Source organism: Protopterus annectens, chromosome 14.part0 (assembly GCF_019279795.1).
Source record: "Protopterus annectens isolate FY-2018-M chromosome 14.part0, PAN1.0, whole genome shotgun sequence".
NCBI classification, from domain to species: Eukaryota; Metazoa; Chordata; order Ceratodontiformes; family Protopteridae; genus Protopterus; species Protopterus annectens.
Window position 1 is genome coordinate 954,590,020 of NC_056748.1, and position 26,436 is coordinate 954,616,455.

General features: G+C 36.7%; 1 protein-coding gene across 1 annotated transcript in view; it reads left to right on the top strand.

Moving 5' to 3' along the window:
• The window catches only part of LOC122789362 (trichoplein keratin filament-binding protein-like), an 823,181-nt gene that overhangs the window by 437,267 nt on the left and 359,478 nt on the right, over window positions 1–26,436 (top strand). The window contains exon 9 of the mRNA XM_044056751.1: window positions 12,425–12,552. Coding sequence (XP_043912686.1) covers window positions 12,425–12,552 — 128 coding nt within the window. The remainder of the gene's footprint in view (window positions 1–12,424; window positions 12,553–26,436) is intronic.

Consider the following 26,436-nt stretch of genomic DNA (forward strand, 5'->3'; position numbering starts at 1 on the left):
CTCAGATCATTCAAGGATTACACTAATTTTAAATTCTGATTTCAGACCCACTTCATTACATAAGGTCGCTAGTTGGACCATTAATAACAACTTGTTATATAATCCATCAGTTACTGATGAGATTGCACTAGTTTTATCTGAGTTTAATTCTGAGCAATGCAATGTTGATATTCTCTATGATATCTAATGGGCTGCTTGTAAAACAGTAATTAGAGGATTACTTATTCAAAAACCGTCCTTCTTAAAAAAGATATGAAGAGAAAAAGAACACAGTTTGACCTCAGAGATCAAAAGCTTAGAGAACAGACTTCAAACTAACTATTCCCCAGATCTGGCAAAACAGACATTAGAGAAGCAAAAAGAATTATTCAAATTACACCACTCTAACTATTCCATGCAGGAATTAAGATTCATAACAAAATACTCTGAATGGATACAAACCCCTTCCAAAGTATTAGCCATATTAATTGAAAACAAACAAAGAGCACCTAAAGTTAATCTTATACAGAACCAAGGTACTCTCTATAAATCTGACACACAAATTATACAGCTATTCCACCAAATATACTCTGCTCTATATGCAAACAACAAACAACAAATCTCTATTTCTGAGATAAAAGATTATCTCAACAACATTACATTCCCAAAACTCAATGAAGATCAGAAAAAGCTCTTACTTGCCCCCTATAGCATACAAGAAGTCCTCAATATCATTGGCAAACTTAAGACAGGGAAAGCCCCAGGCCCTGACTGCTTCTCCCCAGACTTCTATAAAACCTTCAAAAAACACTCTAGCCCCTATATTACTTAATCTATTTAACTGTATCTCACTTAATGGTATCTCGGACATTTACCATACTACTCCTCAAAAATAACCTAGACAACTCTAATGTGAATAACTACCGACCGATATCATTAATGAATGTGGACATTAAAATCCTATCCTTGCTAGATGAAAGAATCAAAAAAGTTATTTCATTTTTGGTATCTAAAGAAAAAGCAGGTTTCATGTCCCAAAGACATACATGGGACAACACTCTGACACTAGAATCCGTGATTACTAAGAAGGACAAAAATCCAAGATACACAATGATTTTAGATGCTTCCAAGGCTTTCGAGAGGGTAAATTGGAGTTTCCTGCTCATTGTACTATCATATTTTGACATTCCCTCTAGTTTCATCAATATGATCAAAACTCTCTACAACAGTTCCTTTACTCAGTTATACATAAAGTATTTATCAAAGCAAATAAAAATTTCAAATGGTACCAGAGAAGGGTGCCCTCTATCCCCTCTCCTTTCCAATTTATATCTAGAACCTCTATTTCTCTCCATTAGACAATTAACATACCACTCTATCCCCAGACTTTTACACACAAAAAATAAGTTTGACTGCGTTTGCGGATGACCTTAACATCTATTTTGAACTTGCACTTGACTGATACCAAAAAAGTTATGGCGACCATAAACACATTTGTGCAAATTTCAGACTATAAAATTAACTTAGATAAATCCTATATCTTCCCGATTAACCCAGCAGCCCACAAATAAAATATATTCATAGCATTTCCCTTTAACATTTCTTATTCCTGCAAATACTTACGGGTTAGGTTTGACCATTCGGTTTCCTCCACAGGCCAATCTAACGTTTCTCATTTATGGACAACTATCTCCCAAGACCTAAACAGATGGCAGCAGATGAAATTACCCCTCCTTTCAAAAACGTCCATCATTAAGATGAACATCCTTCCAAAGATTCTTTATCACCTTTATGCTTCTATCTCACATATTCCTAACTCATTCTTTACTAGAATTCATAAAGCCTTTGCTAAATTCATCTGGCATCCAAAATCTGTTAGGGTATCATATCAGAGACTTGTTGCTCCAAAATCTAAAGGTGGTCTGGGGATGCCAGACCTACAACTTTATCATAGAATCCTACAAGCCAATAGGTTAATTACTATAACCAACTTTCAGCAGAACAATCATACTTGGTCCCCTCCTTGGGTAAAAATGTGGTATAATCATGTTCTGGAAAAGAACATAAATCCCAAAGCTCTCCCATTTTTGGACTCATCAAATCTCTGGAAATAAAAAATACACCATATACTGTAGTGTAAAATCAATTCCTTCCAAGAGATTTTTAAGTTACTGAAATTGGACAAAGCCCTTATTCTATTTCAGCACATTCATTTAAATCCCTTCATCAAGTTAAATACCAACATGATCAATCTTAATGATTTTCCTTTAATAAAAGACTTTTCACTTTGGGATATACACAAGCACAAAACCATCTCACCAAGTGAATTGAGACACCTTAAAAGTATCTAAGAAATACATTATAATTTTACAGCAAATAAGGGGAAATTATTACATTTATATCCCAAAACCTTACGATTCCAGAGTATCAATTCCTCCAAGTATCTAACCTGATGCAGATTCTAACAAGCAAAAGAAATAGGTTATCTCACTCATGTAACTTCATAAATACACTCCAGTATCAAGGCAAGTTGATCTTCGCGAAATACTGGGACCAACTTGGGGTCACCTTTCTGGATGAGCAAAAAATAGCAGCCATTAAATCCACTATCTCATTTTCCTCATTTAAAAAACTCACCTATACACAATTTATGATTAACAACAACCTGTACTACACTCCTACACATTTTAAGCATTTCATCCCCAACATATCTCCTGCTTGCCCCTGCTGCTCATTTCCACAAGCTGATATCTTACATATATTATGGTTCTGCTGCTACTCTCACAGTATTTGGTGCTCGCTGAAAGTGAGACTTGAAAAGATGGGATACCATAAATCTACCCTCTCTTGGGAGATGGCTATATTACACATTACTAACATTAAGCTTACAAGATTAAGACTTCATACCATTATAACACTCTGCCTTCTAGTAAAATTCTACATCTCCATACACTGGCTAGATTGGTCTAAAATGTCTTGGAAGGGTTTCAGTAATTTGGCCATTAAGTATATTACCTCTCATAAGCTCATAATCACAAATGAGTGTAAACGTGCATATTTTCAAAAGGTGTGGAACACCATATTTGAACTTCTGGCAGACAACTAGGTATCACTGACATAGCATCACTAGGACACCCAAGTTCCTTTTACACCCAAAGATCAAGATCTGTAGTTATGGTTGGTATATATATATCAAATAGAGGATTCAATCTTTGAATGGCTTTGGTACCCCTCAAACATATAATTGTTCTATTTTATATTTAGTTTGTTTACACCCTAAGATTTGATCTATCCTATGGCAGCACTATTGTACATATTGTAGATAGTTATTATTATTATTGTTGTTTTGTTTGTATGATCTATGATGTATCAATGTGATGTTTCTAACTGCAAATGTTTGAGTTTTCTCTTTAACAAAATCAATAAAAATTTTATTTGAAACAAAAATAGTACTACCCACTCAAACCCACTGGATATTATAGATATACTGACAAACAAATTCAGTGCTAACATCTCAGCAGAGGCATCTATACCAAAGCCATATATAGCTAAGGACCTAAGCCTTCTATCATCACAATAAAACACTTGGTCAAAATAAAACTACATCTTCTACAGAACATAATAACATACCAGACTACCTGAACAGCACTAAACATGTGCTGGTGGACCTGAACCTACAACTGTTTAACTTGAGCTTATTTACTGGCTTTGTCTCCAATGTCTGACACACAGCAATTGTGATTCCTCTTCACAAAGGTGGCCCCAACATGGACACCTGGAATTACAGACTCATAAGCCTGACAAACTTCATCTGGAAGAACATGATAAAAGAATCCTATAAGGCTTTAGCCCAGCAGCTTGGATCTTTTAAGTGTAGGTGCTATGTAATGAATCTGTTTTTTTTTTTTTGAGAGAGTAAGGCAAGCCATGGATAGTGGTCATGTTGTCCATACAGCATACCTTGACCTTGCCAAAGCATTTGATACTATCCATATGCCAACATTATCAACAAGTTAAATTCACTCCAAATTGATCCTTACATAAGTTTGAGGATAGCTAACTGGAAGAGGGTCAGAGACCACACTGTGAGGGTGTTAGGTGCAACCTCAGAGAACATGAAAGTAACAAGTAGGGTAGGGGTACCACAGGGTTTCATGGTATAACTTTTGCTATTTGGCACATACTTCTCTGATTTTCATATAAAAAATCAGGAACTGTGGTTAACCAAGTTTGCTAAAGATTCTAAACTGGGTGTTGTACTTGAATCCCTTTCTGATATGCAGAAGCTAGAAAGTGAACAAGTTAATAGCCAGTGTGCTGACAATGGACTAAAATGAAAAGCTAAAAAAAATGCAAATGTGTTACATTTGGTAACAAACCCTCCACCCTACTTATAATATAGATAAAACTCCACTACAAAATGATGATGTTGTAAGAACTTTGGAACATGAGAAGATAACTCCCTCTACTTTGGCCATCATGTTGCAACAGTGATTAGGAAATCCTTTGTTTTGGCACAGTTGCTCACAAAGGGCCTTTCTTCTAGGTCCAAAGAAGTCCTGATCCTCCTATATTCTGCACTGATCAGGCCTGTCATCAATATAGTGCTCCCTTTGGGATGTACCATTCTAAACATGTCAAGCAGTTAAACAGACCATAAAAAGATTATGGAATTAAAGGACATGAACTATTAACAGAGGCTGCAGGTCTTTTCCATGTACCCAGTGTTTTATACAGTCCTCAGAAGTGATCTATGCTTTGTGTTCTGACAGTCCAAGACCATTTATTTCTAAATAAATAAAACACTCCTGCACACAAGAGTGCCAGATATTTGAAGCTGTTTCAGCAAATAAAGAAATAAGACAGAGTCATCACACAGCAACTGCCCCTTTTCTGGATCAAGCTTCCTTTCTTGGTCAAGCAATGTGACACCCTATCTTTCTTTAAGAAGGAGTAAAACAGATGGATGGGTATTCATATATTCACCTCCAGTATGACTGACCTATTGCTCCCTGGAAAAGTCTGTAATGTCTAAACGTGGGTGGTGGAAAGGTATAAATGGCTATGTGGCCCAGTTGCCTTGTATGTTCTATTATTCAATGATTCCATATGTAGGTATTGTTTAATGCTACCATTAGAATGAATTCATTGTAAAAAGAGCTAGCAATTAAAATAAATATATTCCAAGACAGGCATAAAAGCACCTTTGGCAAGAGTATTTCAGGTTTCAGTTGTTAAATGTTTAGAAACTTAGTAACATGTTTCTAACTAACCCTAAGACTTGAATATCGTTTTATCATGATGGAAAAAGGGTTTATTGAAAATTTAGAATAAAGCTTGTGTATTAAAATTTTATTTACTGAGGTTAAGAGTTAATTTGAGGTGAAAATTTAGCTCAAGTGCAGTGTACTATGAAAAAATATTAGGAGGTCCAAGACAATAACCTCTCTATGCTTTTTTTTTTTTATTCAACTTAAGACCATGATTGTTGATATAATTAATTATGACTAAGTTGAATACTAAGGAATCACTGCTGGATGTGCATACATTTTTAGCTTGCCACATGACCATTGACATCTAAGTTAATAATGGCTGGAACTGTGGTGCTGCCAGGCAGTTTACAATTGTATAACAAGTTCTAGAAGGCAGTGCACTTCCTCAAAGTGCATCCCTACCTAGCTTATATAGTTGCATTTTTGGACAGCATGTCTTTATTATACTGAAATGAATAGCTTTCCAGCACTGACACTTAGCACCCAGCATATACCTCAATGGAATTTAGTTTGTAATAGGTAAGGTGCTTCCTATGGTTACTAAATGTCCAAATATGGCATGGCTGTGTAAATATTAATGGATTTTAACAGCAGCTTAATCATTTTAAAGTAACTACTGTCACTCGTCAGGTCAGGATAAAACAGGCGAACAGTTGTGGGTTTGGTTCAAACAGATTTATTATATACAAATCCATTAGGATTGAGGCCTAGTAACTTAAACTTAAATAAACTTGTAAACAGACTGACTACTGAACTCATACATGTTAACACTCTGGCTGTTCTCTCAAAATGGCATTGCTGCCTGCATGTGCTCTCTATTTATATGCACATGTCCTCACTTTGAAATGTTTCTTAAAGTTACAACACACACTCTGTTTTACATCCTCCCTCTTTGAGAAATAAGTCATACACTGAAAATGACAACATTCATTGACATGCAACTGTTCAGAATTGATCCTTTGACATGCAATTATACAGAACTAAATACAAATAAAAAATCATGTCCAGGCTGCTGTGCATTTTACTCTAGGTCTAGAAAAATAACTTGATCATTGTTGTTGTTGCCTTTCTTTTGGCTTTTCCTGGTTAGGGGTCACCATAGCGGAACTCTGGTCCGCTAATGATTGGCAGTAGGTTTTTAAGGTGCCGAGGTGCCAGCCTGATGCCCAACCTTCAACTAAGGCACGCCCATTCACGCATGCCTTTCGAACACCACTCGACCATGGGGAGGACATGCAGACTCCACACAGAAGGCGCTCCAGCTGAGAATTGAATGGGAGAAGCTCTTGCTGTGAGGCAACAATGCTATAGCTGCACCACCGCGGCTATTAACGTATGACATAAAAATTAGAACTGGAGTTAACAACAGGGACTGTCTTTAATGAATGTTCAATGTCAGGGACATCTGGGACATCATCAGGAATGGGAATAGGTACTGAGACGTGTCCTTCAACAGGAACATCATCTGGGTTGCTCTGAGATCTAGAGTTTGTATCATAGGTATGATGCTTCGATGTCAATTCCAACACCTTGAGAAGATGCCTGCAATTTCTTCTGTATCTATACCCTCATATTCCACTAAGTAAGATCTCGGCTTGGCATATATACCTCTCACTTGACCAATTCGATCAAAACCTTTTGCTGTTTGCATCCTTACTCTCTCTCCTCCTTTCAGTGGATGAAGAAATATGCTCATTTTATCATAGCTGGACTTCTGAAAATAATACTTTTTGAATAGTTGGGCTTTGATTGCTCTGGTGTTTTTAGCATTAGGCACCAATAAACTGTTACTAATAGGCAAGATTGTTCTGGTTTGCCTAGACAGATGTATCTGAGCAGGCGAGCCAAGTAAATTGTCACAGGGTATATTTCTGAGATTAATCAAATTCAAGAAAATATCGGTATTGTCTCACTTTGACCTCTCTAGTAATTGCTTTGCACTTTGTACTGCACGTTCAGCCAGGACGTTTGACTGTGGGTATTCTGGACTGCTAGTAATATGGATAAAGTCCTACACTTCTGCAAATTTCTGAAATAACCGACTGGTAAACTGGGTACCGTTGTCAGAAATAACTGTGTGGACTACCATGGACTGAGAAGTGATGTTTCGGCTTAGTAATAACAGCACTGGATGCTAGGTTAGGTAACAGATCAATCTCAAACCATTTCAAATAAGAGTCTAACAACATAAGTAATTCTGATTGTTCCACTCAAATATGTCAGTGGCAACTGTTAACTAAGGTAGTTCAAGAATCTGGCTTAGCGTAAGCATCTCTTTTTGCAAATGTGGTTTAGTACTATTGCATGATGAACAAGATGAAAGCACTTTATCAATGTTTTTTTTGACAGAGAAGGCCAAAATACTAGTCCTCTCACCCTTCTATTGGTAGCTTCAGAACTTGGGTAGCCACACTGCAAAATCTGAATGAACACATGTTGTAAAGAAGAAGGGATGACAACTTCAGGATCTTTGAAAATTATACATCTTCCATCAACATCTCATCTATGTAAGGAAAATATGGCTGCACCTCTGTTGGTACACAAGATTGCTTTTATGACCATCCAACATTGATGAAGTGATTGAGCTTTTTCAAAATTGGATCAGTCTTTGTATGATCTCTTAGCTCATCAAGTCTTGTGGTAGAAAAATTACACACCTCCATGATATCAAAGTCAAACTTCTCTGCATCAAGCTTTTCTGTGGTATTTCTGGGTGATCTGGATAAGGTATCAGCCAGATAAAGAAGTTTGCCTTTTGTATAGACCATTTTGAAGTTGTACTTTTGTAATCTGAGCATCATTCTTTGTAGTCTTGCTGAAGCTGTATGCATAGGCTTCTTTAAATAGTGACTAGGGCTGATGATCAGTCTCTATCTGGATAGCTTGGCCATAAATATAACCATGAAACTTCGAACATGCAAACACAATTGCCAAAAGTTCCTTCTTAATTTGAGCATACTGAATCTCAGTTCGGAAGAGTTCTAGATGCATAGGCTACTGGTCTGTCCTCTTGAAGAATAACTGCACCAAGACCGAACTTTGAAGCATCACAGGAAAGAATTACTGGTTTGTGGACATCATAGTATCTCAACGTAGGTGGAGTGTCAATTTTTTGTTTAAGGTCATTAAATGCTCTCTGGTGTTGTTCTAACCATGATCAGGCAACATTTTGGTTTGTCAGCTCTCTTAAAACTGCTGATAATTCACTGAAGTCTGGTATAAACTTGCCCAAATAATTAACCATGCCAAGAAAACACTGTAAGGCCTGGACATTGTGTTGAGGTGACATCTCAAGAATGGCTGTTTGTTTGGAAGGATCTGGTCATAAGCCTGAACTGGTAAATAAATGACCTACATAAGTAATTTCTGGTAGCCTGAGTTTACATTTCAGAAGACTGAGCTTTAAATTCACTTTATGCGCTCTCTCCAGAACTTTCCTGAGGTTTCTGTCATGCTCTGCTTCACCATTGCCTCCAACTAGTAAATCATCTACTATTATAGCACATAGATAACCTGAAAAAATTTGCTCCATTGCACGCTGAAATACTTCACTGACAGAATTTATTCCAAAAGGCATTCTGAGAAATCTGTATCTACCAAACGGGGTACTGAATGTAGTCAGTAGTGAAGATTTGCGATCAAGCATTACTTGACAAAATAAACTCTTTGCATCTAAGACTGAAAAAACAGTGGCATTTGCCATGAGGGTAGCAACCTCCTTGACTGTACACATAGGGTGGTGGGGTCTCTTTAATGGTTAGTATAAGCCCCTTGGCTCAATACATATTCTGATTTCATGTCAGCTTTTCTTATGAGCAACTACCATGGAAGATACCCATTCAGTTGGTTCTGTGACTAGACAAATCACACCTTGTTGCACCATTTTATCTGAATGGATCTTGACTTTGTCCTGCATAGCTATCAGAATTATTCTTGCTGGTCTGACCTCTGGGTCTAATTTCATGGAGTACGCAACTGGAAGTTTACCTAGCTTGTCTTTGAAAATATCAGCCTTCTCTGAGAAAATAGCTTTAGTGAAACTTGAACTAGAATATGTGCTTACATGATGGACTTCTTTGTTGAAAGAAAGCAGTTTCATTCTTAAACTGTCTCTGAGACCTAATAATGACTGCACAGGTCTTCTGACTACATAGCAGCTGTAACTGTTCCCAACTGAACAGCATGAAAACACTACTGAGGCTTCGGTTTGAATCTCTTCACCTCCATAAACAACAAGCTTCGCACAATTGGCCAAATTAAGTTGCTCACTAGCTCTTACTCTAGAAAATGTTTCTGATGACATAACATTTCACTTTGAACCAGTGTCTACTTTGAGCTCCGTGAGTTTAACATTGATCAGGACAGCATAAAACACTTTGTTCTTTGCCAATAAATCTACTGCATTAACCTTTTCACCATCCACTGATAGCCATCTACATAGAAAGTAGAGTTGCAGCTTTCTATATGATCAACTTGCTTTTTTGAGTGACATTTCTTAATAAATGAATGAGGCTTGCTTGATTTACAAAACTTTTGAAAGTTGTTCCATTTTTTTACACTTGTGGCATTGCTGACCAAAGCAAAACACTTCTCTCTTTTAGACTCATGATTGGCACCACAATTTGCTGGCAAGTTATGGGCTCTCCCTGGAAATCCTGCAGGGGCTGCAGTTGCCATGCCCTCAGGCCTGTTTCTGTTAGCCATGTGCTGCATGCTGTCTACATTTGCTCTAAAAGCTGCTGAAACCATGCTCTTATCACTTGCAAGCATATTTGTGTGCCTTTTTGTAAGCTCATGTATTTGACAAATCTCAATAGCTGTTGCTCAACGTTAAATCACTCTCACGAAGCAAAATCTTTCTCACTGCAGCATTATTAACACCGCACACAAGCCTGTCTTTTATCAACCTGTCTTTCAGATCACCAAGCCTGCACATTTTATCCTTGTTTCTCAAGTCAGTAATATAAGCTGCAAAAGTTTCTCCTGGGTTTTGGTGTCTTGTATAAAATAGGTCCCTCTCCAACATAACATTTGTCTGGAGGTTACACATTTCTTTAAATTTACATTTCAAGCACTCAGGGTCCTCCCTTGATTCAGCTTGTACAACAATATAGTGTTTTCCCCTTCCACTTCTCTTGCATGTACTACTGGTGCATATAAAAATGAATGCTCTCCCTCAGTGGCTTCTGACCCTGGTAAGTTAAGCAATATAAATGTCCTCGTATGTACATCTTTATCAGAAAAAGCTGCTTGTATGAAAATATCATATTCCTGCTTAAATACTCTCCAATTCTCTGCAATATTAAGATCAAACACAAGTGGACTGGGTCTGTGAAATGCCTCTGCCATGCCAACACACAGTAATAAAGACCCTGGTAATTATGTATGAACTTACACACTTATAAGTCAGAAATTTATGCCAGAACTTGTAATTATGCCCAATAGCACAACAGACTCTTCAAAGTAACTGTACTTTGTAAAATAAGTCTCCATAGCACAAGAACACCTTGAAATCAATATACTTTGTGAAACCACTCGTTATCAGTGTAAGAAACACTTCGAAATGACTGCACTTTGTGAATGAACAGTACACAGCACATGAAACTTCTCAAAATGGCTGTACTTGTAAGAAACATTTTGAAATGGCTGTACTCTGCAAATAAAATGTCCACAGCACAAGAAACTTTTTGAAATGGCTGTATTCTGACTGCACTTTGTGAGATAACTGTACTTTGCACACAGCAAACATTTCAAAATAATTGTACTATAATAAAGCACACACTGCAAACACGTTGCACACTCTGAAATACTTCAAACAACTCTAGTTATACTTTGAATAGCTCTAGTCAATGCGAAATAGTAGCTAATGTCAAAACATGGTCGTTTACTAAAAAACATGGAGTTGCCTTGCTTTTTTTAGCTTATCTTGCCATTTTATTGTACTTATTATGGCCATTTGACCTCTTATCATGATTGTTATACTTTTCTTGTGCTCGTTTTACTTTTAACATGCTCATTATGCAAATCGGAAGTAACTCTGAACACCCTCATAAGTATTTCTGATAATTCTATATTGCTCAACCAGTAATGTGTTTTGTGCCTTTCATTTGATTAATAATGAGTTTTGTGCTACTTGCTTGATTTATAATGTGTTTTGTGCTTTTTTAATGTTTCATATCGTTTTCTTTACAAAATAAATCATCTATGCAAGTTTTGGTTAGCTGTAGTTCATTTCTGGCCTTTTTTTTAATCATTTGAGCACTGTATCACCCAACCTGCTCAATGTACCTTCACTGTTAACTCTGCACCTCATGGCTGGAAGAAGCTGCACTCTCTATCCCGGTTCTAGCACCATGCCGCTCGTCCAGTCAGGATAAAACAAACCAAAAGTTGTGGGTTTGGTTCAAGCAGCTTTATTATATACAAACACAGCAGGCTTGAGACTTAGTAACTTAAACTTAAATAAACCTATAAACAGACTGACTACTGCACTCATACATATTAACACTCTGGCTGTTCTCTCAAAATGGCACTGCTGCTTGCACATACTCTCTATTTATATGCACATGCCCTCACTTTGAAATGCTTCTTAAAATTACAACACATGCTCTGTTCTACAACTACCAAATAAATTGACTATTTATTTTATTTTTATTTTTAGATATAGTGATCATGATGGTAATGTCTAAAGGTGGGTGCTGGCAAGCTATAAATGGCTATATATCCCAGTTGCTTTATATGGTCTGAGTACCCTATCCAATCAAGACCCAGGTCAAAGGCTCTAAAGTGCACAACACTCTATGAACAGTCAGAGATCCAGTACAAGCACTCTATGAACAGTCAGAGATCCAGTACAAGCACTCTATGAACAGGCAGAGATCCAGTACAAGCTTGGAAATGTTTGGGTTGTTTCTTTTTGTGTTTCTTTTTTTTTTTTTTTAGTAAGAATAAGACATCTGAGCTTTGCATGTCTTTCATTCTGCTAAGAAATATGTTAAGTGACTATTTTACTAGTAAGCAGAAAAGTTATGATGTACAGTAATATCAGACTTTCTGCTTATAACAGAAAATCGTAATACACAATATGAGAAGCAATTTCAGGAAAATATTATTTTGTCTGCAAATCCTAAACAATACTCAAAGTATCATCTGCTTGTTTTTTTTTTAAATAGAAACAAGAAGGCTATTAGATACTAGACTCCGGCTTACAGACAACGAAAGCAAGCGGAAGACACTACATGAAGCTACTGAACAGGTGGATTTAAACCACAAAAACAAAGAAATCGAGACAAAAATTGAGGTACTGTAGTGTATGAATCCATAACGATTTAAAAGTTCAGTGGCTATAAACACATTGTTTGTTACCTATCAGTAGTTCATGAAATGGCTTTAAACTAGAAGTTTTGAAATTAATTGGAAATTTTTCTAACAAAGTAAGGCAGTGATAGTTAAGTTCTTTTCTTTTATTCATCAATAGGAAAATGCCAGATTGTTGTCAAAGTAATATGGAGGTTAACTGGAGCTACTAAATTACTTTTGTCTTAGAATATGTATCTAGGACACTTAGCCCAAAATTAATTTGAATGCTCACAAATAGCCTGTTTATCCTTCCCATCTATTGAGCCGACAACATATATAAGGGGGTGAGGCTAAAGAATCATAATCTTCACACCATACAAAAAAAAAAAAAAAAAAAACATGATCCTGTGTTTATTACTGTCCAGTGGATTGACATTCAGTGAAATCCATATATATTTATTTGCAGAAAAGACATTCACTATGTCAGGTTTTGGTTAACCAGGCAAAATTTCTTCTGGCAAAAAAAAAAAAGTGAATGAAGAGAGACAGTGTCAGGGAAACAGACAGATGCAGGGAATTAAGCATAGCCATGGCAATATTGTTTAAGTACCTGTTTGAATGGCAAGAAATGTAATTATTACAAATGTTAAACTGGTAAGCAAAGCAATGTGTAAGTATAACCTTGTTACCTCAATACCCCAAATAGTACTACACCATTTATAATACACAGGAAATGCCTGAGCATACTGTTGTGAAATGATTCTGCATTTGTGTGGCATAGCTGATCAAAACGACCTAAATAAATCATTGGAAGAATAAAGAGAAGGAAAATACTTAATCTAAGAAAAACATAAATTAAAAGATGCAACTTGACAACATTTATACTAACTACTGTGTTTAAGACTTGTTTTTTGTAACCCCAAGCTGAACCATAAAAAAGTCCACTTGGATCAGTGTTCAATGTATGTTAGCAAACAAACAAACAATTACGTAAATAAATAATTAAATGAATAATTAAATATATATCCAGAATATCCAGAAACAGAGCCTTATTCTTGACAGAACAGTAAGCCTAAGACAATTACTGTCCATTTGGCCCACACAAACAGACAGACTACAGTACTTGTATCCATTTGCCATAACATCAGCAGTGTAAAAACAAGCAGTATATAAGTAAATAGGTGAATGCCACGAGAATGGCCACCATGGAAAAGAAGAGTACTGAGAATGCAAACATAGTTGTGAAATGTATCTCATGACTATATATTTTAGTGATAACATATTATGATCATGCATAAATAACCACAAGAATCAGAAGAAATTAGAGGACAGAGAGAACATTTGTACTAATTACTATGTTTAAGACATGTTTTTGTAACCCCAGGCTGAACCTTAAAAAAGTCCATTTGGATCAGTGTTCACTGTATTTTAATAAACAAACAAATATGTAAATAAATACTTAAATGAGATGCTGACTGAGGTTTCTTTTTTGGGGATAACTACTTGGCTAGGCTTGTAAGGGCCACATGGCCATTAGCCTAGTAACCTCCTATGACAGACACGACATAGATGACATAAACTGCCATGTGGAAGACAATCCTATACCTGTACATGGAAAGTGCCATGCAATGTATACATGTTGACATGTTACATTCATTAATGTGATCAGTATAAAAGTATATAGACTATTTGTGTAACACAAAACCAGCACACGACAATAATGGAACTACAGGAAGATAATTATCAGTACAAGTAAACTGAAATAGACTGTGAAATACTCATGTTGCATGTTGTATGCAACTACAGGAAGATAATTATCATAGGTGTGTACTAGGCTAATGGCCCTAGAGCCTTTACAAGCCTAGCTCATAGGATTATCCTGGCATCGTGCCACCTGACCTTAATTCCCAGTGCCTCTGTCGAGTAGAGCTACTGGAGTGATCCCTGGGTGAATAAATTATCAGCCCTGCCAGGTCTTGAACCCAGGGTTCTGTGCACCACAGTCAGAGCAATGTACCACTACACCATTTGAGCTATTAGTATAAGTAAATTGAAGTAGACTGTGAAATACTCATGCTGTTGTCAACCAATCTGAGAAAAAAGATATCTATAGGCAATGATTCATCAATAGAACATTTAAAAAATGTGCAGCAAAAAGTAAGCTCCATACTCTTTCTGCTCACTAGCAGCTGTCATTCAGGTGATGTACAGAAAATGTGCACCATGAAAGCAGCTTGGAAGCATATAAGGGCATACTGGCAGCTCATATACAATAGGATGCATGCTCCATATGTTCCATATTAGTTCTATACATTGCCTGCATATGGCAGATTCACCACAGGCAGAGTTCAATGCAGACCACAAACAGTTCATTATTGGTCCGCAGGTTCTTAATTATACACGGTGGGCACTGTAGTCACACCAGAGCCTGAAAATGAGGGTGAATAACATAAGTAAAGAAAAATTTGACAGCTAATCACTTGAATGGACAATGACATCAAAGAAAATGCAGGTGATTGACACTGTCACAGAACAGGAGCTGTGTTATTAGACTAATTGCCATACACAGGTTTAGCATGTGACTCTAAGAGTTTAACATCTAGGTGCGTAAGCTACTCCTAGAACAGTGACAGATATCAAGCAAAGAAGTCACTAAATAGCAGTATCAATAGTCATGTCCATTAAAGCTGCATGTGCAATGTATAACAAGTACGAAACATGGGCAATGTTCAAACACCTGCAACAAGTAAATAAGACAGGTGTATGTTTACCTCCACAGAGCAGTGAACAGAGCAACAGAACAGCAAGTGGAAGAAAGGAGCAGTTAATCATACAAGGTATAATGCATGTATGTATGAAAAGAGTATAGTTCTGTCAGTTAGCAATGGTGATGTGGATAACTACTTACACTGACAAGCAAATCATAACTAACTGCACAAGGGTTACCCGCTCTGAAGATCTAAACCTGATCTCTGAAGTGAATAGATCATGTTGGAGAGACAGATATGCATCCCAGAGACTGAACTTCCTCTGGAATAGGCTTCCTATTCATGTGAAGCAGAGCCCTTCCCAAACAATCTTCAAGCACAATCTGGACCAATGGATGGGAATTTACAGATTAGCTCCTGGGGTGACACCCATGTCCCTTATGGACAGAGGCAGTCTGTAAACATAGCCAAAATCCCACTTGCTGACCCTTATTATCTCTCATCTAGGTATAGAAAACTGAATAAAATCTGGATAAAACTGGCAAGTCTTGAAAGGGTTCTTTATCCATTAGCATAGTAATCTCCTATGAACTTTTGAAAATGTATTTAAATTACTCGGGTTAGAAGCAACAAAAGACACACTAAATGGCATCTTTCAGCATGGCATTTTGAATCGTTAGTGAAGTTATTGTACACAAGCATGCATTGAACTGTAGTGTATCATGCATCTAGTGTTAGTGATGCAAGGAACCATGGGTATTAAGGTTGTGTAAAATATTAGTAATTATTTATTACTCTAGTTTTAAATGGTCCATTATGAAAGTGTATAGTGGAAGTGCATCCCATCATAATTATCATAAAGCATAAAAATGCAGTACATACTGTCATCCTTCCAAAATATTTTTACCTCAAAACTGTACAAAACTGTCAAATACTGTACACTGTCAACTACAGTCATTTGTTCTCATTTTCTTTATGATAAACAATGTTGCAGTATTTTTTTCAATGCTTAAATTTAAAGTACATTTTGGAGACTTTCTCCCCAGGCCTCTGCTGAAAAAGGGTTAATTCCTAGCACAGTTGGACTTCCCAGGCCAACAAATAAAATAAATAAATAAATACATACATAAATAATCATTGATGCCTGAAATGCTGTGCCCAGGTGAAAGAAACAAACTAGTTGTTTACGAATTTCATTACATTTCACAATAAATAAAATCATTTTGGTAGTGGTACAAGGCCCAGTGTATTCCTACTCTGTTTCTGTCTCTCCACACAAACACACACACAGACACACACACACACACACACACACACACACACACACACACACACACACACACACACTCACACTCACCTATATCTATATCTATATCTATATCTGCATCTACGTCTATATCTATGTATTTATCTATCTATATATCTGTAGATAAATCACAGCCAGTGCTGTATTTTTTTCAATGCTTAAATTTAAAGTATATTTTGGAGATTTTCTCCCAGGGCATCTGATGAAAAAGTGTTAATTCGTAACACAGTTGGACTTCTCAGGCCAACAAATACAATAAATAAATAAATACATAAATAATCATTGATGCCTGAACTGCTGTGCCTAGGTGAAAGAAATAAACTACTTGTCTACCAATTTCATTAAATTCAACAACAATAAATAAAATAATTTTGGTAGTGGTATAAGGCCCAGTATAGGCCTGTAGGCCTACTCTGTCTCTGTCTCTCCACACACACACACACACACACACACACACACACACACACACACACACACACAAACACACACACACACCTATATCTATATTTATATCTATATCTAGATCTATATCTGCATCTACATCTATATTTATCTACGTATCTATCTATATATCTGTAGATAAATGAGAGCCAGTAATATGGTCAAATACCTCTATGGTCAACAGCCATTTTGCCAACATAATTTCTTCAACAGAACAGCTTAATGACAGTTGTGCAAGAATGCAGCTTTACCAGGGATGTGAAATATTCCCTTTCCCCAGTACTGTTCAATCTCAGAGTTGGAATACTGAGGGGTGGAGAGGGAGTCTGCATAAAAGAATGTGTTGGAGATGCATAAACCAAGGTTATTTCCAGAAGCATGCACTTTGCCTTACACATCTAAAAACTGCACTGAGCAGAGAAGGTTACCTGTACCTCCATATGGGGGCTATGCCCCTACACCCACTACTAATTACATGTACTAGCTCCAATAATGCACAGTCCCTGTGGAAGGGATATATTCCCCAACCCCAGAGATTGTTGATCTCATATACCTGTCGACCAGCTGTTTTGTTGACCAAAGTGTGTTGACAAAATAGCTGTTGATATTGGGAGTTTCAATAAATAAAGTCTACTTCAAAATATCAGCTTACCAGATTATTGAATCCCACTTCATCAAGATGACTTTGCTGAACCTTCAGTTCATCAAACTCCCAAAACAACGAAAACAAACCTCAGGTAATCAACCACTTCACCACCAAGACAAACCAACAAATGGCAAAACAAGAAAACCCTCCAAGTGGGGGGTTCTGCCCTCCCCCCCTAACTAAATATACCAGCTCTGAGCTCGCCCTACAGTGGTGAAAGGGCAAGGTTCATCATGGAGGCCAAGTGGTTGTTTTCCCAGAGTACATTTTTGCTGTTCCGGAAGTTTGATGAACTGATGATTTGGCAAAGTTGTCTCGATGAAGCAGGAGTTGATAATCTGGTACTATGATACTCTGAAGAGGACCCGTCTGTGTATATATTTATATAAATGTGTATGTGTAAGTGCTTGTGTTCAACAACTATTTTACCACATAAAGCTGTAATGTTCACTCCAAGACTGCTAAACTTTGGGTGTAATCATTTTTTGTCCTTACACCCAAAGTTGAGTTACTTTCTACTGGGAAAATATATAGATATACAGATAATCAAAATACCACTTACCCGACTTTTAAATCACCAAGAGGAAAGTACTGAAAAACCTCTTAAACGAACACTTACATCACCGACAAAAAACTACAGGTAAGTAAGCACTTGGCGACCATGGTGAACTTTGCCCCTTTCTTCACTGTAGTGCAATCTTGGAGTTGGCATATTTAGTTAGGAGGGGTGGGGGGGTGAAGCCTTGCAGATGGGTAGGTTTCATGTAGTTATGTTTTCTTGCTTTGTTGTGGTGCGTTACTTACCTATAGTTTTTTGTCAGTGATGTACATGCTCATTTAAATGGATTTTCGGTGCTTTTGTCTCAGCGATTTAAAAGTCGGGTAAGTGGTATTTCAATTATCTAAAGTAGATCCCAATATATATATATATATATATATATATATATATATATATATATATATACGTGTATATATATATATATATATATATATATATATATATATATATATATATATGGGTTACCTTCATTTGATGGAAAGTTCATTTGATCTAAACTCATTTGGTCGAATGTTCACTTGATCGACAACCACTAATCAAGGCAAATAACAGGAAGTTGTCCCCCTCCTCAAGGGTGTGCGACCCTGGAGTTGGTATATATAGTTAGGGGGGGTGTGGGGTGGAGCAACACCCCACATTGGGGGTGTGGGGGTGAAGCACCCCCACCTATTTTCGTTCATAATCTGTACTTTTGTGTTATTTTCTTCTTTTGATGGAAACTAGGTGGGGGGCTTCGCCCCTCACACAACCCCAATGTGGGGGGATGCACCCCCACACCCCCCTAACTATATATACCAACACCAGTGTCGCACAACCTTGGGGAGGGGGAAAACTCCCTGTTATTTGCCTTGAACAGTGGTTGTCGATCAAATGAACATTCGACCAAATGAGTTTAGATCAAATGAACTTTCGATCAAATGAAGGTAACCCATATATAGATATATATATACATATATATATATATATATATATATATATATATATATATATATATATATATATAAACACACACACACACACACACACACACACACACACACACACACACACACACACACACACACACACACACACACACACACACACATACCTGTTTTGGGTTTTTTTTTGTGCCTTCTCTCATCCTTCCATTATCAGTACTGGCCCGGCACTTCAGTACCTCATGTCAGTGGTGGCACTACCAGCTATCTTCTTGCCCTATGAATTAATCCAGTATTCCTGTAGGCATCCCATGGGCTCAAGATATCTCTGCATATGTCTGGGGGGTTACTTTATGCTGTACCTGTTTCCCTGCCTGTTCCTGGCAGTAAAATCATTTCACCAGGGTGGGAGTGCAATGTGGCCATGTGGCGTATTACACCACCTCCACAGCAGCTCAAACAGGTTTACCTCCCACCTTAGACCATGGCTCTTCCAGTGACATCCTCTGCCCTCACCAAGGATCATTACAAAGAGATGCCCACAGACTGCCCCCCCCCCCCAGGGTAGGTACTCCCATCCCTTCCCTCCTGCTCCAGCTGTCATCTAAGCAGCCAATTGAACATGGGCTCCATGGGTCATAGACAGGGCTTCCTATAGATGTAATTTTTCTGTGAAGGTATTGAAACAGAGGTTTTCATATCGGCACGTTTGCAAGGCTGTACTTTATACTTCCACTCATATAATTACTAGTTCTGAGACTGCACAGCCATGGAGAAAAGGGAACAGACAAAATAAAGTGAAACTGACTGCTCTGTTACTCACTACTTGTACAATCTCCATTACAAACTGAGTAAGGATCCACCAAGCTGCAGATATACATTCTACCTGTACTTAAGTCATTGAAGGAACCATACAGTAAAATAGTTCTTTCAATGAATGGTGCATTCAAATCACAGAAATGAATGAAATGGCACTGAACAACTGGATGAGAAATAACTGCTCTTCCTACACATTTTGTATGGCCATGTAAGTCATCCTTCGGTATCACTAGGGTCTGTAATGGATATCATTGAATCAGTGCCATATGATAGTGCATCTGTAAGGTAGTGTAATGTAGCTGCATCTCTGTACATATTGTACAGGATATATGACTCTATGTGCCTGGAGATGTACAGTATCCCTTTGCAATGCTACACAGAATGTCACAGACAGCTACAGAGCCCTGAGAACACAGGGATGTACTACGTGAAATATAGTACTACGACACTTAATGCACATGTGAATACATACATATGCAGGGCTGCAGTGTGTTTACTAAAAATTGTCTATGCTTTGATGGATGTGTTCACAGAAAAACAGTGTAGGAACAGGTATCCTTTTAATCATATATGAACCTAGCCAAATAAAAATGATTTGCAATAATAATCATACCTAGTGATTGTAGAGAAAAGGCAATACAATAACCTAACCATGTGTGTATCTCTTTATTTGTGTTGATTAATTTGTGAATGAAAACGTTTAAAACAGTCAAAAGACATCTTTCCTCAAGTAAAATTATACAGATAGATTTTGTGTAATAAATAGTCATTTCTGAAGTTGTGATAAATAAAGCTTATCACCATCCTGCCTCCCCTTGATAATTCATGCCATCATGCTTGTATTAACATTTCAAAAGTTATAAAAAAATCAGCCATAGTGCAACCTATACTCAAGGGAAAACACATATACTGTACACTTTTTACTTACACAAGGTTGTGCAAAAATCATATGACCTGTGATGAGAGTTGTGAACTTGTCACAGTAAAAGACTGGTCATAGTAAGCAGCGTGGAAGAATCTGTTGTTGCTGATCATTTTTCTTCCTTCGTTATGGCAGTTCTACCAGCAACAAGGTCAATATATGCCACTGAAAAAGTGAAACACTGCAAGTGCAGCAGCCCATTTCAATTTAGTTTTCAAGTACCAGTCAGCGTTTGCTTCAGAGAGTCCCACTGAGGCAGTGAATTATGTATCCTGTAGATAAAGTCCATTGGATGATATTTGTGACAGTTTGTAATGAGGAGCCTTCCATTCACGAAGCCTTCTCTTTTGCTCTCTCACTTTTTCAGTCTTTGTATTGCAGTACCCTTGTGTTGCTTGCTACACACGAAAGCAAATGACAGAGTGGAGATGATTCTGGAAAATACAGGTGCAAGCAAATGCTTAGGATAACACTTGTAATGCAAAAAACATCCAACTCTTTCAATCTCATAATGAACATATAGTGCAATTTTTATGAGGGCATACAAGAATATGACATGGTGAAACATTTCTGTCTAGTAATAGACATATGTCTTGACTCTTGGATAAAGTAAAACCCAAGCACTGAAATAAAAAATATATTAGGATGAATCTGTTTTCTTTAAATTAAAATTAATTAAATAAAATATTGTTATCTTATAAAAATGTGCATCAGCATTCTTTAGACTCTGAAGCATAAAGTAAGTGCCTTTTTGAATAAAGCAAGGGACTATAAAGCATCATATACTGATTTGTGAAGGATACAGAGTGCCCCAGCATGTAGTCCTTGAACTAATACAGAACAAAAACAATATGGACCCAAACTAGAGCACACTGATTAATATTTGGCTTTCAGGAATCAACAATTTCTGAAACACATTCATTCAAATGGTTTGCAGAAATTTTCCCTATAACAAGATGAATTATGACTTGGGACTTTCAAGATGGGTGAACATTGAGTAACAACTTAATTTAAGCTCTCCCAGTGTAAAAACAAAAACTCAGAAGAGAGAGCCAGTTAACTCATATTGTTGGGTAAATTTCAGTAACTAGCTAGTAGGTGCACTGACTGGATGCCCACAAAAAAAGAAATTCAATCACAAAACTCAGGAGAGAAAAATGCTGACTGGAAGAATTCTGTTCACAAAAAGTAACACAAGCTCCAGCTTTAGTGCAGGACATGACTTCCAGTAACTTAGAGGAACAAAATAAGTCAAATGTACTCACAGCTGAATAAAATAAATGAAGCACTGATGGAGTACATCAACTCAAATAACAAAAGGCCAGAAAAAATGGAAGAAGCTTTAAACAGATATTCAGATGAGGTGATAAAAGTGCAGAAATCAGAGGTCGAAATGAAGAAAAGGCTGTCTGAATATGAGACTGCTCAAGAAGAGATGTTTCAAAAAATAACAGAATTAGAGGACAGAGTACATAGGGAAAACCTGACACTTTGTGCTGTACCAGATAAGCTGGAAAGAACAGACTGTATTAATTTTATGAAACAAATAAGCAATGGCACTGCTGCTCCATAACAGGAGTTGTTAATTGAAATGGCACATCATGTGTATGTTCCAAACCTTGCCTTGAGAAAGCAATCTAGATCTTGAATAGTAAAGATGCAATTCTACCAGCAGAAGGAATTGATTCTGACAAACTTGTGGCAGAAGGACAAAGTACAAAAAGTGGGAGACAGTAGAGTGTTTATGGAAAATGATTACTCACTGTACACCAGGCAGAAGAGGAGTACATTTATTCCACTAGTCAGGGAATGTTAAGAAACAGGCATGAGATTTAAATGCTGTATCCAGCTATCTTCAGAATACTTTTTCTTGGGGGAACAAAATCATTTTTGATGCAGAACCTGCTAAGGATGAAATATGAAAGTTTATTCGACAAAAAGTGAGCTGTGAAACAGAAGAAGATTCCACTTCTTGTTCTTCTGGTAATAAAGACCACAGAGAGACTTTGCCAGTAAACATTTTCCAATGTTTCAATGGAAAATGCTTGAAAGACAGAAGAAAGCACAAGCATTGACTAGAAGAATGAAGAGTACATTGAAAAGGAAGCAGAGACTGGATTTGGGAGATGGAGATAAACTGGAATAAAACCAGCAACTCAGAAACTGACAAATACATGTAGGATTACAAGGTATAATTATATTTGTGAAACATGACAGAACAATATAACCTGCACATATTGGCCTTTTTTGGCTTTGTTAAACTTGTAGGGAACTAAAAAGCAAATGCCCTGCTTCATGTCATTAATGTTTAGAGGAGCACATAGGAGAGGGAAAATGGAAGGAAATAGTTAAGTGTAAATAAAACAAAGTTTTGTTCTTAACACTAATATCTTTATAGTACATGATATAATCTGTATGCTATAAATATTTTTTTCAGTTATTTTCAAGTGCAATGGGGATACTAAAGTAAAAAAGATGCCCCTGTTTTTCTTTCCTTTTTTTCTGTTTCTCTTTGTTCGGTTTTAAGAAATGTAGGCATTGCAATGTGATAGAAAGGAAGAAAAGTATGGTCAAAAGAGTATGATACAAGAAAAAACAATGTGCTTTTTTTCTCATTCTTGCATACTGGAAAGGCTGGATTAAGACCATGGGCTTGATCTAGTAACAAGTTTTAATGGAAAGCAAATAAATGAAAAAAAGAACATTGAATATAATAAAGCTTTACTCTAGCAAATAAATAAATAAATGCTTTGGAAGTACTCTGTATCTGGTTCGCATTTCTCCATGGAAACAATATGATAAAGAGCAATAAAAGACTATACTTTTTTTCTTCAGTGACTTTCTAGGAGATCAATAAAGATAAGACAAAACCAGACAGCACTTAGTAGACAGACAGGTTGTACTATACATCTTAACATGGATAACATTGCCTTCCTTTTAGATTAACCCAAGTCTGTTAGTGTGGCTGTCATTTTGGGACAATTGTTCTAATTAGGAGGGTAAAACTTCAATATTCGAAAATGTTTGTAGCTTTGTGTGTAAGTATTAATAGATTTTAGAGGTGTATAGGGGATGTATTTATTTTTTGTTTGAGGGCTTTCAGTAAAGCAGAAAGTTTTTTAAGATGTGACATAGGCTCAAATGGATATCACAAGAAACAACTGTATAAAAGATCAACCTGCCAAACATTAGTGCATGCATGTAACAAAAAAGCTGTTACAAATAAAAGGTGGGAATGATAACTTTTTAACATAATGACACTTTCTACATTATCTTTAAATGTTAATGGTCTCACAGATATATACAAAAAAGAAAGAGTAGTGAATTATATTAAAACATGTAGAGTGCAAATAGTTATGTTACAGGAGACACATTTGGAAAGAACTGAACATGTGAATTTGATAAAGAAAGGATTTCATTCAGTTATTCTGTGGAATATCTAAGGCAAAGGCAAAGAGTAACACTTATATTCATTGCAAGAGGAGCTCCAATAAGGATAGAAAATGATAAAAACATATAATAATGGTAGATTTGTAGTACTAAAGGGCTACTGATATCTATTTATACTCTACCTTCAACTGCTATAATGGAGCTTAAGAAAATTCTGGGAGAAATAATTGGTTTTCAGCAGGGAATATTATTTATCGGTGGGAACTGGAATTTGATTTGCAGCAGTGAACATGTGAATAGGGGGCCCAGAAGGGAAAATATAACAAAGGAGGAAAGATTCTTGAAGAAATTTATGAAAATATTTGGCATGGAAAATGTCAGTTTAGTAGTAGTAGTTTGGAGTAAATTTACATATTATTCCCCAAGATACAAAAACTGGGTTAGGCTAGACAGAACTTACATTTCACAGGAACATATGCATTTAACTGAAAGTTTTGATACATATCCAATAACTATTTCAGATCACATGCTAATCATAACTAAAATAATATGCAGGGTAATTAAATAAAAATGAGAACTGCTGCTTTCCCACATATCTGTTGAAAAGAGAGGAACTTAAGGAATGGGTAGTGGGAATAATTTGGGAGTATTAGAAAAGACAGAAATTTCTCCTGAAAATATAGCTAGGGGGAGGGATAAAATTAAAGTGGAGTTTAAAAATATAGTGGAAATTAAAGAGAGGTATGGTTAAAAAGTAACAAAAATTATTCAGCGGGACTGACAAGAGGAGCAGTTGCAGAATGTTAAGCAGAAAATAAAGGATTACCTTGATAATACGCATGAGTTTAGAAAGACTGCTGTTAAGCAAGATTTTTTGATAATAATGCCAGAGCACAAAAAACCTTTTAGTGCAACTACTCAGGCAACAGAAAGTAGAAAAGATTGTCGCAAAGCTTTGGGAGCCTATAACAAGGAAGCTAACAAGAGATCCTGTAGAGGTACTAGAAATATTTCAGACAATGTATGAAAGTCTGCATAAAGCAGAGAAATATGGTGATCAAGACAAGGTACACATTGGAATGTTTATGGAAGAATTAAATATGTCAAGGTTAGAGGTAGATGAGGCTCAATTACCAACATGATAGGAGGAGATGAGATAAAAATTGTGATGTATAACCAATTCACAAGAAAGTTCCCAGGAATACATTAGTTTTAGGAATTCCTGTGGAAGTTTGGAAGCTAGGAGGGAAAAAAAATGATACACATCTGGAAGGCTTTGTTTAAGAATATTTTAAGAGGAGGAGAAGCACCAACATCCTCGAAGAAAGCGGTAGTGGCTGTAATACCTAAAGAGGGTAAAGACCCATGAGATCCAGTTTCATACAGGCCCATTTCAATTCTAACCCGTGATTATAAAGTGTTGATGTCTATAATGGATAAAAGAATGGCAAAGATGATGCCAAAATTGATAGATATAGTTCTATCTGGTTTTGTGGTGGGTAGGCAAACATTTGACAACATACATTGATGATTCAGAGGGAAGCTGAATGTAAGAAAATACCACTGCTGTTGGTGGGCCTTGATTCAGAGAAAGCATTTGGCAGAGTAAGCTGGGTGTTTATGAGCAAGGCAATGGAAGCATTTGATTTCCCTGATAAAATAATAAGGTTGAGTAGGAGGATATATGAAGGATCAGAGATGAAAATTATACTGGGTGGGTTTCTCTCTGATAATTTCTGTTTGAGCAGAGGAACCAGGCAGGGGTGTCCTCTTTCCCTTTTGTTATTTGCACTATATTTAGAATCACTGGCAAAGAAAATAAGAGACTCGGAAATTCAATGATATAATTTGTATGGTAGTCAAGAAAAGCTGACTGTATATGCAGATAATATTATGTTATACCCGATAAAACCAGAAAATGACATTTCAGTGCTGTAGAAAGTTTGAGGCAGTTTCAAATCTTTTTGGAATACAAAATGAATGAGGCTAAAACAAAGGCAATAGCTGTAAATGATGTACCCACACACAAATTGGTTCAGCAATATTCATATTTACAGGAAGATGTGAAATGAAGTACTTAGGAGTATTGATTAAAATTGATTCCAATGTGGCAGCTAAGAATATGTGGAAAGAGACTAAACAAAAGATAATACAAAAACTGAGAAATTGGAAGC